General features: G+C 60.4%; 2 protein-coding genes across 2 annotated transcripts in view; both read right to left on the reverse strand.

The window, feature by feature from the left end:
• LOC120324851 (basic proline-rich protein-like) overlaps window positions 1–1,819 on the reverse strand; it is a 3,186-nt gene extending 1,367 nt beyond the window's left edge. Inside the window, exons 1-2 of the mRNA XM_039389425.1 lie at window positions 542–1,819; window positions 336–505 (exon numbers count right to left, since the gene is read on the reverse strand). Coding sequence (XP_039245359.1) covers window positions 336–505; window positions 542–1,486 — 1,115 coding nt within the window. The 5' untranslated portion in view covers window positions 1,487–1,819. The remainder of the gene's footprint in view (window positions 1–335; window positions 506–541) is intronic.
• A 392-nt stretch (window positions 1,820–2,211) lies between these two features.
• ZBTB7A (zinc finger and BTB domain containing 7A) overlaps window positions 2,212–11,319 on the reverse strand; it is a 24,515-nt gene continuing 15,407 nt past the window's right edge. Inside the window, exons 2-3 of the mRNA XM_039389440.1 lie at window positions 8,050–9,254; window positions 2,212–2,823 (exon numbers count right to left, since the gene is read on the reverse strand). Coding sequence (XP_039245374.1) covers window positions 2,346–2,823; window positions 8,050–9,239 — 1,668 coding nt within the window. The 5' untranslated portion in view covers window positions 9,240–9,254 and the 3' untranslated portion in view covers window positions 2,212–2,345. The remainder of the gene's footprint in view (window positions 2,824–8,049; window positions 9,255–11,319) is intronic.

Here is an 11,319-nt window from a genome sequence, read left to right on the forward strand (position 1 = left end):
CTAAAAAGTGCTTCGAAAATAAAAGGGCTTTCTTAAAATCTCTCTTTTCTGTTTTTTTTTTTTTTATATCATTTAAAAATGTGCATTTTTAGAAAACAGGTGACCAGCTCAAAGGTGCCTTTTTTTTTTCCCCCCCCCGAGGGTCGGGACCCGCCTCTCCAGCCATAAATCTATCTATCTATATATATATATATATATTTCTTTTTTGGGAATGGGGCTGGGGGGGTGCCAGAGCTTTTCCCCCCCCTTCCCAAAGGCCTCCTGCTCCTTTAAGGGAGACCAAAAATAACCTTTTTTTTAATTTTTTTTTTTTCATTTTTCCCAAAGGAATTTGCCGTTTCCAGGCGGTTTTTTTTTTGTGGGGGGGAAAAATGAACCTGGGGGAGGGGGAAGGGGGATTTTGGGCACCCCCAGCCCCAAATTCTGCCGGCAGGGGGGGCTGGGGCCGGCTCAGGCACTTCCCGGGATGGGGACGGACGTGGGATGGACACGGGGATGGACACGGGGATGGACACAGGGATGGACACAGGGATGGACACGGAGCTGGGGACCCCCAGCCCGGGGTGTTCCCAGCTCCAGGTGGGTGTTCCCAGCTTTGGGTGGGTGTCCCCAGCTCCAGGTGTTGATATCCATGGGTGTCCCCACCCTCGGATGGGTGTTCCCAGTGTGGGTGTCCCCATCCCAGGGTGGGTGTCCCCAGTCTGGATGTCCCCATCCCAGGGTGGGATGTCCCATCCATGGTTGGGTGTCCCCAATCTGGGTGTCCCATCCCAGGGTGAGTGTCCCCAATCTGGGTTCCCCCATCTGTGGATGGGTGTCCCCAGTCTGGGTGTTCCCACCCTTGGATGGGTGTCCCCAGTGTGGGTGTCCCATCCTGGGGTGAGTGTCCCCAATCTGGGTGTCCCCACCCTTGGATGGGTGTCCCCAGTGTGGGTGTCCCATCCCAGGGTGAGTGTCCCCAATCTGGGTGTCCCCACCCTTGGATGGGTGTCCCCAGTTCAGGTGTCTCCATCCCAGGATGGGTGTCCCCAATCTGGGTGTCCCATCCCAGGGTGAGTGTCCCCAGTCCGAGTTCCCCCATCCCAGGATGGGTGTCCCCAGTCCAGGTGTCCCATCCCAGTCCGGGTGTCCCATCCCAGTCCGGGTGTCCCATCCCTGGATGGGTGTCCCCATGTCGGGTGTCCCATCCCAGGATGGGATGTCCCATCCTGGGGTGAGTGTCCCCAATCTGGGTTCCCCATCCCAGTCTGGGTTCCCCCATCCCAGTCTGGGTGTCCCCAATCTGGGTGTCCCATCCCTGGATGGGTGTCCCCATGTTGGGTGTCTCCATCCCAGGATGGGTGTCCCATCTCAGGATGGGTGTCCCCAGTCTGGGTGTCCCATCCCAGGGTGGGTGTCCCCAGTCCGGGTTCCCCCATCCCAGTCTGGGTGTCCCCAATCTGGGTTCCCCCACCCCAGGGTGGTGTCCCCACTCTGGGTGTCCCATCCCTGCCTCATCCCCCCCCTTGGGTGTCCCCAGCCCTGCCAAACCCGCTGCCTTTCTCCTCACATGATTTTTTTAGGCAATTCCCAGCGATTTTTGGCCATTTCCCACCCGGAGCCTTCGCTGCCAAACCGAGCCTCGCACGGGGTGGGGCTGGGGGGGGGGACAGACCCCAAATCCTGACCCCAATCCCCTGGGATGCAGCTCCCTCCGAGCCCCTGCTCCTCCCAGGGGGCTGCAGGGACACCCCTGGCACCCCCCCAGCTCCCAAAATCCCTCCCTGCCGCAGCCCTTCCAAACTCCTGCCGCTCCTCCTTTTTTTTTCTTTTCCTGTTTTTCTTTTTTCCTTTTTTTTTTTTTGTCTTAACCCGATCTCTTTCTCTGAAATAAGTTTTTCGTTTCTTTGTTTTTTTTTTTTTTTAAACACACGTTTGGACACAAAATAAAGCTTTGGATTTACATGGAAGCTCTTTTCCATGCCGACAGAGCCACTTTCCATCCCCACCTCGTGCTGTTTTTTTTTTTTTTCTTTTCCTTGCCTTTCCAAGAAAAGGTCCTTGGCTACGAGGGATCCTCGGGGGGAAGGGGGGATCCCTGCTTTACGATGGGGGAAAGGTTGGAAACGTTAATATATATATATAATATAATCTTTTTTGTTGTTGTTGTTGTCGGGTTTTTTTTCCGGGCTTTTTTTTTTTTTTTCTTAAAAAAAAAAAAAAAAAAAAAGGGGGAGAGAAACATCTTTAAAGAGAAAAAAAATCGGAGGAAAAGTACTAACTAGATTTTGTGACTTCGTTTTCGGGTGTGTGGGGTTTGTTGTTTGTCGTTGTTGTTGGTTTTTTTGTTTGTTTTGTTTTTTGGTTTAGGAGAGTCCTTGCGCGTTCCCCTCCTCCGACCCTCCTCCTCCTCCTCCTCCTGCTACATTCAATCCCGGCGCTTCATTGTTTGAATTCTCCTCAAAGTGCTGCTGCTCCTGGTCGTTCCCTTGGGACGGGGGGGTGTCCTCTGATTCCTGGCTCTCCCCACCGGCCGCAAAACTTCCATCTTCGGCGGCTGCTCCCCCCGCCGGGGCGGGCGCGGCGGCCGCGTCTCTCACCCGGGGTTTCCGGCCTCTCCTCGAGGGAATCCCGTTGCATCCATCTTTTTTAAGGTGCCTGTGCAAGTGGTCGGAGCGGACGAAAGTCTTGCAGCAGCTGTCGCACTGGTAGGGCCTGAGCCCGGTGTGCACTCGCATGTGGTTCTTCAAGTCGTAGTTGTGGGCGAAGGCGGCGCCGCACTGCTGGCACAGGTACGGCTTCTCCCCCGTGTGCTTCCGCATGTGCACCTTCAGCTTGTCCTGCCTGCGCGGGGGGACACGAGGGGGGACAGCGGGGGGTCAGTCGGGGGTGTTGGGGGGGTGGGGGGACAGGGGGGAGTCGGTCTGGGGGTGTTGGAGGGGTGGGTGGACAGGGGGACAAGGGGGAGTCAGTCTGGGGTGTTGGGGGGGTGGATGGACAGGGGGAGTCACATTCTGGGGGGTGCTGGGGGGGGGATGGACAGGGGGACAAGGGGGAGTCAGTCTGGGGTGTTGGGGGGATGGGGGGACAAGGGGGGGTCAGTCTGGGGGTGTTGGGGGCGGATGGATGGACGGGGGGGATGGATGAATGGGGGGGTCAGTCTGGGCGTGTTGGAGGGGTGGGTGGACAGGGGGACAAGGGAGAGTCAGTCTGGGGGTGTTGGAGGGGATGGATGGACAGGGGAGAGAGGGGGAAACAGCCCAGGGGTGTTGGGGGGGATGGGTGGACATGAGGAGCCAGTCTGGGGTGTTGGGAAGGATGGACGGATGGGGGGACAAGGGGGAGTCAGTCTGGGGGGTTCTGGGGGGGATTGATGGATGGGGGGACAAGGGGGAGTCGGTCTGGAGGGGATGGGGGGATGGGTGGACAGGGGGGACAAGGGGGAGTCGGTCTGGGGATGTTGGAGGGGATGGATGGACAGGGGGACAAGGGGGAGTCAGTCTGGGGGTGTTGGAGGGGATGGATGGACAGGGGGAGTCAGTCTGGGGGTGCTGGGGGGGATGGATGGACAGGGGGAGTCAGCCCGGGGATTTTAGGGGAGATGGATGGATGGGGGGAGAGGGAGGAATCAGTCTGGGGGGAATGGGGGAGATGGATGGACATGGGGGAGTCAATCTGGGGGTGTTGGGGGGGATGGATGGACGAGGGGGGGATGGATGGACATGGGGGAGTCAGTCTGGGGGGGATGGATGGACGGGGGGGTCAGTCTGGGCGTGCTGGGGGTGCTGGATGGATGAGGGGAGTCAGCCCGGGGGTGTTGGGGGAGATGGATGGCAGGGGGGGTCAGTCTGGGGGTGTTGGGGGGGATGGATGGCAGGGGGGGTCAGTCTGGGGGTCCTGCGGGGGTTGGATGGACAGAGGGGGTCAGTCTGGGGTGCTGGTTGGACAGAGGAGAGCACAGGGGTCAGCCCAGGGGTCCTACACAGAGAGAGGACAGGGGACAGGGGGGCAATCAGCCCGGGGGTCTGGGGGGCCTGGCTGGCTGCCTGTGGGGTGGGGATGGCACAGGGTGGTGGGGTGGGCACAGCAGTGCCTGGTACAGGGCTGAGCATCTCCCAGGACAGGGCTGAGCCCTGGCACAGGGCTGAGCATCACTTGCTGTGGGGCTGGGCACTGGCACAGGGCTGGGCATCACTTGCTGTGGGGCTGGGCACTGGCACAGGGCTGGGCATCACTTGCTGTGGGGCTGGGCACTGGCACAGGGCTGGGCATCACTTGCTGTGGGGCTGGGCACTGGTTTGGGGTCAAGCATCAGTGCAGGGTTTGAGCCTCACCTGGCACGAGGCTGAGCTTTGCCTGGTGTGGGGTTGGGCACTGGTACAGGGCTGAGAATCAACTGGTGTGGGGTCAAGCAGCCCCTGGTGTGGGGCTGAGCATGAGGACAGGCCAAGCATCATATGGGACTGAGCATGTCCCAGTATAGGATTGAGCACCTCCCAGTATGGGATTGAGCATCTCCCAGTATGGGATTGAGCACTGGTAAGGGGCTGAGCACTGGTAAGGGTCAAGCATCATCCAATATAGAGCTGAACATCACCCAGGATGGGGTCAAGCACCACCCAGGATGGGGTCAAGCATCACTACAGGGCTGAGCATCATCCAGTGCAGGGCTGGGCATGGGTAAGGGGGTCTGAGCAGGGCTGGGGGGTCACACATTGCCTGGTACGGGGTCTGAGCAGGGCTGGGGGGTCACACATTGCCCAGCCCAGGTCCAGTTGGCTCCTGCAGGGCCAGCACAGCCCCAGTTTGCCAGAGCCAGGGAAGGGCAGCTGGAGCACCAGGAGCCAGGGAAGGGCAGCTGGAACACCAGGAGCCAGAGAAGGGTACTTGGAGCAGCAGGAGCCAGAGAAGGGTAGTTGGAGCAGAAGGAGCCAGGGAAGGAAGGGTAGTTGGAGCAGCAGGAGCCAGAGAAGGGTAGTTGGAGCAGAAGGAGCCAGGGAAGGGCAGCTGGAGCAGAAGGAGCCAGGGAAGGGCAGTTGGAGCAGAAGGAGCCAGGGAAGGGCAGTTGGAGCAGGAGCCAGGGAAGGGCAGTTGGAGCAGAAGGAGCCAGGGAAGGGCAGCTGGAGCAGAAGGAGCCAGGGAAGGGCAGTTGGAGCAGCCAGGCCTGGGAAGGGCAGTTGCAGCAGCCGGGCCTGGGGCCAGCAGGGCCACGTGAGCCACTGCTGCTTCCTGGAGGAAAAAACCCAGGCCTGAAGCGCGTGGCGAGGGATCGAGGAGCCCCTCCCGCCCCCACAGGGGACCTGCTTCACCCTGCCCTTGATCCAGCCCCATCCCTCTCTCCTCTCCTGTGTGGAACATCTCGATACAGACCCCGTCAGGCCCCTAAAAAACCCTAAACCTCCAGGGAGGGATCAAACCCCCACCAAGGTCGTGCCCACCTCCGAGGGGTGGCCTGGATGGAACCCCAGGGGATGCAGCGGCACAGCAAGACCGGCCTTTGGAAATTCAAATTATTTCGTGTTATAAAACCCCCCCTCCCCTCTCTCTCTCTCTCTCTCTCTCTGCCTTTCCTTCCTTATCGGAGCTGCCGCTGCTGCTCCTCCCCCTGTGACCGCACAGGAACCAGGAAGCAGCAGGGAGCACAAACGGGTGGGAATGCAGGGGGTGGCCGGGAACACCCGGCTCGAACAGCCCCGGCTGGAACAGCCCCGGCTCGAACAGCCCCGGCTCGTCCTCCTGCCTCGCCCCGAAACCCCCCCCGTTCCGGAATAGGGGCTGTTTTGTCCCCACCTGGCTCCCCCGTTTCCAGGCTCTCGGACGCAGGGAATGGGGAAGGGATTTGTTTTCCTGATGGGACGCCGAGGAATAATAAAATCGAGGGGACATCAAGCTCAGGGCAGGACATGTGACAGGGAACAGCAAGGCCGAGCCTGTCCCCATCCAGGCTTCTCCATGCCCAAACCCCGGGCGTGGGAAGAAGCAGGAGGCTGTGTTTTGCCTGGAATGGGGGGTTTTAGGGAAGCACCTTGTTTCTAGGGGCTGGGAGACAGTGCCAGGCCCCCCCAGGAGCCGGCAGGGAGCAGGTCCCCATCCAAAACCCACGGAACGGGGGCGAGATGGAAAAGGGACGGGGTGGCACTGCCCACGGGCCTCCCCCTGCCAAAAATCCCTGTGTCTCCCCCCATCTCCCCCTTGCCACCACTCCCAGTGGCACCAGCTGCCAGGCACCCCCTGGCACTTGAATATCCCGCTGCTCCTGAGCACTCCAGGCCCCTGGATTCGGTGCAGGGGGTGTGGGATCAGCACCCCGGGCCCCCGGAGCAGGGAGGTGCCGCGTGGCAGGGCCGGGGGAGCGGGGAGGGAGGGTTGGCATCCTGCCCCCGCCATTATCTGCATTCCTCAGCTCTCCAACGTGGGCTGGGCGCGGCCCTGCCGAGGGGAAGGGGCAGGATGAGGCCTCCTGCCCACGGGTATGGCCCCACCAGTTTTGGGGGGCAGCCCCGTGGACCCCCCAAGAGCACGAGGGGCCGGTCCTGGCAGCAAAGCAGCGGGCACTGGCACGGCTGGGAATGGCTGGGCAGGCAGGGAGCAGGCAGGGAGCAGGCAGGGAGCAGGCAGGGAAGGCTCCTGGGCCAGGCAGCCCACGCAGCCCCTCGGCAGGGCCTGGGGGACACCGGGGTGGGAGCAGGGTGGGACCCCCACCCCGGCACAGCCACGGCAGCCGCGGAGCCCGGGGAGAGGAGGCGGCGCGGCGACGCTCGGACCGGAGTGAACCGGAGGAATCCAAACAATATCCCCTTTCTTTGGCATTCCCGTGGCCCAGGGAAGGAGCAGGAACCCTGATTAGAGGCAGGGCCCAGGCCAACGCCCCCGGGGAGCTGCACCGGGGGCTGCTCGGGGCAGGGTGTGCCAAGGACACCGACGGCACGGGGTCCAACCTCCTTCCAACCCAACCACCCCACGGAGCCACTTCCAAACATCTCTGGCCTCGGCCACCACGCAGAGGGGAAGAGCTGCAGCTCTGTTCCACCAACCACGTCCCTTGGCCTCCTCAGAATCCCAGCTCTGGCTGAGTTTCCAGCAGAGCTGGGCTGTTCAGGACAGAGGGACGGCGTGGCACTGCCTGTCAGGACGGGCCCCTTGAGACATCTCGAGTGTCAGACACCCAAACTGCTCGTCTCACTGGAAAGCTCCGGCCTTCCTACCCAGCTTGGGTGCTTAAGATGGAAATGAGTGGAGCAGGAGAGATAAAATCACCTGAGAGGGAAAAGGCCGAGCTGGTTTTGGGGGAGAGCCCCCCGTGCTCCAGGGGCAAGGGCAAAGCCTGTTTTGTGGGAGAGCCAAGTCAAGGGCAGAGCTGGATTTGTGGGAGAGCCCCCTGTGCTCCAGGGACCAGGGAGAGTCAGATCTGTAGGAGAGCCCCCCGTGCTTCCAGGTCAAGGGCAGAGCTGGATTTGTGGGAGAGCCAAGGGCAGAGTCGGATTTGTGGGAGAACCCCCTGTGCTCCAGAGGAAAGGGCAGAGTTGGATTTGTGGGAGAGCTCCCTGTGCTCCAGGGGAAAGGGAAAGTCAGATTTGTGGGAGAGTTCCCTGTGCTCCCAAGGCAAGAGCAAAGCCTGTTTTGTGGGAGAGCCCCCCATGCTCCCAAGCCAAGGGAAGAGCTGGATTTGTGGGAGAGCTCCCTGTGCTCCAGGGGCAAGGGCAGAGTTGGATTTGTGGGCAAGTCCCCCATGCTCCCAAGCCAAGGGCAGAGCTGGATTTGTGGGAGAGCTCCCTGTGCTCCAGGGGCAAGGGAGAGTCGGATTTGTGGGAGAGCTCCCTGTGCTCCCAAGCCAAGGGAAGAGCCGGATTTGTGGGAGAACCCTCCATGCTCCCAAGCCAAGGGAAGAGCCAGATTTGTGGGAGAGCCCTCCATGCCCCAAGCCAAGGGGAGAGCCAGATTTGTGGGAGAGCCCTCCATGCTCCCAAGCCAAGGGAAGAGCCAGATTTGTGGGAGAGCCCTCCATGCTCCCAAGCCAAGGGAAGAGCCGGATTTGTGGGTGAGCCCCCCCGTTTCCCCCCCAGCCCGTACCTGGTGAATCGGACGTTGCAGATGTTGCACTCGTAGGGCTTCTCCCCGGTGTGGGTGCGGATGTGGCGCGGCAGCTTCCCGGCGCCCTGGATCACCTTCTCGCAGATGGGGCACTTCTGGAATGCTTTGGCCCTGATCTTCTTCTCCTTCTGGGACCAGGACGGGTAGACGTCGCCCTCGTTCGAACTGCCGAAGTATTTCAAGTAATAATCCATGACCCCGTCGTCGTCCTTGCGGTCGTCGTCCCCGAGCTGCTGCCGCCCCACCGAGTTGATCATCTGCTGCAGGAGGGCGCTGGCGGCCAAGTCGTCCACCTCCCGCGCGTCGTCCTCCGTCTCCGCCCCGGCGGGGATGAAGCCGGGCGAGTCGCCGGCTTCCTGCGGGTCCAGAGGCCCCCGGGGGGTCCCCCCCTCCTCTTCTCCCGGCGTGGCCAAGCCACGGCTGCTGTAATGTCCGTTCTGGGAAGGTGAGAACATGCCGGCGGTGACCGGCTCCTCCTCCTCCCGGTCCAGCCACATGGCCGGGTTGCTGTCAGGGTCACAGTCACTTGCCTTTGGTCTTTCGGTTGGGGTGGCCTGCGAGTAGAAGTCCAGGCCGTTGCAGTTCGACTCCTCCTCCTCCTCTTGGCCTCGGAAGTTCAGTCTCTGAAGGTCTCTCAACTCTGGGTTGGTCCACGGAAAGCTGCCTTGGTGGCCGTTGACGGGGTTGCTCTGGAAGAACTCCAGGTACTCTTTTGCTCTGAGATGGTTCCTCTGATCAATTTGATCTACTGTATCCATCTGGTCATTTTTGGCCAGAATCTTCCTGTCCAGGAGATCCGTGCAGACATCCCTGACGGCCGGGATCTCCAGCAGAGTGGCCGCGTTGAGGATGTCGTTGACGTTCGAAGTGCTGACAGTGAGGGTCGCGGTGTAGGCGAACTCCAGCAGCGCCGACAGGGCGTCCGCACTCACAAAGTCTATCTCATACACGTTTTGCTGGTCCACCACTAACCCTGAGGTGAAGAGCTTCTTGAAGTACTGGCTGCACGCCGCCAGGACGGAGCGGTGGGTGGGGAACTCCTGGCCTTCCACCAGGATGACCACGTCGCACAGCAGCCCGTTGTTTCTCTGCTCGTTCAGGCTGCTCAGGATGTCGCTGCTGTGATCCGGGAACGGGATCCCTATGGGGCCGTCCACGCCACCCGCCATCTTCCACGCAAAAGGCTGCGGAGAAGGAGGGGAAGGCGGTGAGTCACGGCTGGGAGGCATCACACCCACGGGAGAACTCCCGAGGAACGTGCCCGGCAGCGCCGGCCGCGTGTCCCTCTCCATGTCCCCGAGATCTCTCCGTGTTCCCTGGATCTCTCTGTGTTCCCTGGATCTCTCCATGTTCCCTGGATCTCTCCATGTTCCCTGGACCTCTCCGTGTTCCCTGGATCTCTCTGTGTTCCCTGGACCTCTCCGTGTTCCCTAGATCTCTCCGTGTTCCCTAGATCTCTCTGTGTTCCCTGGACCTCTCCATGCCCCTGGACATTTCCATATCCCCTAGACCTCCATGTCCCTGAGATCTCTCCCTGATCCTTAGATCTCTCCATGTGCCCTGGACATCTCCATATTCCCTAGGCCTCTCCATGTCCCTGGACCTCTCCATGTTCCCTGGACATCTCCATATCCCCTAGGTCTCTCCATGTTCCCTGGACCTCTCCATGTCCCCTCGATCTCTCCATGTTCCCTGGACCTCTCCATGTCCCCTGGACATCTCCATATCTCCTAGACCTCTCCATGTCCTTGGACATCTCCATGTTCCCTGGACATTTCCATATCCCCCAGACCTCTCCATGCCCCTGGACCTCTCCATGTGCCCAGGCCCTCTCCATGTCCCTGAGCCTGCCGTCCTGCCTGGCTTCCTCCTCCCCAGGTGAGGATGGACCTGTGCTTACCTTCACTCCCGGAGGGAGGAGGAGAAACAGAGCCCAGGAGCTCTCAAGTGGCTGAATTAACACCAGGCCAGGGCCAGCAAGGCTTGGCAAGGAGCAGGGATCATGTGGCCAGGAAGCACCTGGCATCGGGATCCAGCAGCCTGAGCCTTGCCAGTGCATCCCAGCCCACCTCTGGGAGCATTTCCCAACCCCACTCCTACTGGGAAAGTCCCCCTGCTCACCCAGCCCAGCAGAACTGCTGACAGAGTGACGTCAGCACTGGGAACACCGTTCCCACTGCTCATCCCTGGGATACACCTGGAGGGATGCAGGCAGGGAGCATCCTTTGGGAAGGGCCCAGCAGCCCCTGGGGACAGGGAGAGGGGAACAGCAACCACCCCAAGCTGCTGCTGTGGGTGGTGGAGATGAAACCTTGGACCTCCATCTGCTGCACCTTCCCGGGAACAGGAGAGAGGGAGGACTTTGGGATCACCCAGTGCCAGCACCAGGCTCAGATCTTGGAAAGGCTTCACCAGAAGCAGCTGTTCCTCCCAAAGGACAAGAGAAATAAAGTCACTCCTGACAGATCCACTCGACTCCAAAGAACTGGAATACCCAGAGGGAAGCAGGTGGCCCTGTTGGAAAGGGATTCCCTTCACCAGGAGAGGGGCACTGGGGCCAAGTGTGAGTTCACTGCCAGCCAGAACGAGCCCCTAATTCTCCCATGATCTCAAAAATCAGGGATAACATTTCCCACCTCTCCATCTCCAGCAGCAAATCCACGTGCTCCTTGCAGCAGCCCATAAATCAACATATCCCCCCCTGCTGCCCCCCCAAGCACTGGGATCATCAGAAGCCAAGAATTCCACGCCCAAATCGGGTCCCAAACCAGCCTGGCACAAAAGCCTGGAGTATCCAAGCCCCCAGTCTCCAGGTTTTCAGGGAAACTGAGGCACAGCAGGACGTGGCCTGTCCCACGGGACAGGGGGGATGTGGATGAGTCAGGACAGATCCAGAACAGGAGTCATTTATCCAGGAAGCAACTCCCAGCACCGGGTTCTAGCACGGAGCAGGAGACTGGCTTGCACAACTCCAGCTTCCCCCACCCACCCCCCTCCCACTCGGTACTTTTCCATATTTACTTCTTTTTTTTCAAAAGTTTCCTTAATCCCAGCAAATAAATTTATTTGCTGCACCTTCCTGTTTTCTACAAAGAAAAGGCGGGAGGGAGGCGGGGCTGAGGAACACACGGAGCAGGAAGAGATCCCTGGATATTCGACAACAGCCAGGGGTTCTGCTCCCAACGGGAATGGGATGGGGGTGAGGAAGAGGGAGGGTCCAGGGGAGCTGGGCTGGATGTGCAGGGCAGG

The sequence above is a fragment of the Pipra filicauda genome, unplaced genomic scaffold (assembly GCF_003945595.2).
Source record: "Pipra filicauda isolate LSUMZ 115617 unplaced genomic scaffold, ASM394559v2 scaffold729_size357988_pilon, whole genome shotgun sequence".
Classification (NCBI taxonomy): Eukaryota; Metazoa; Chordata; class Aves; order Passeriformes; family Pipridae; genus Pipra; species Pipra filicauda.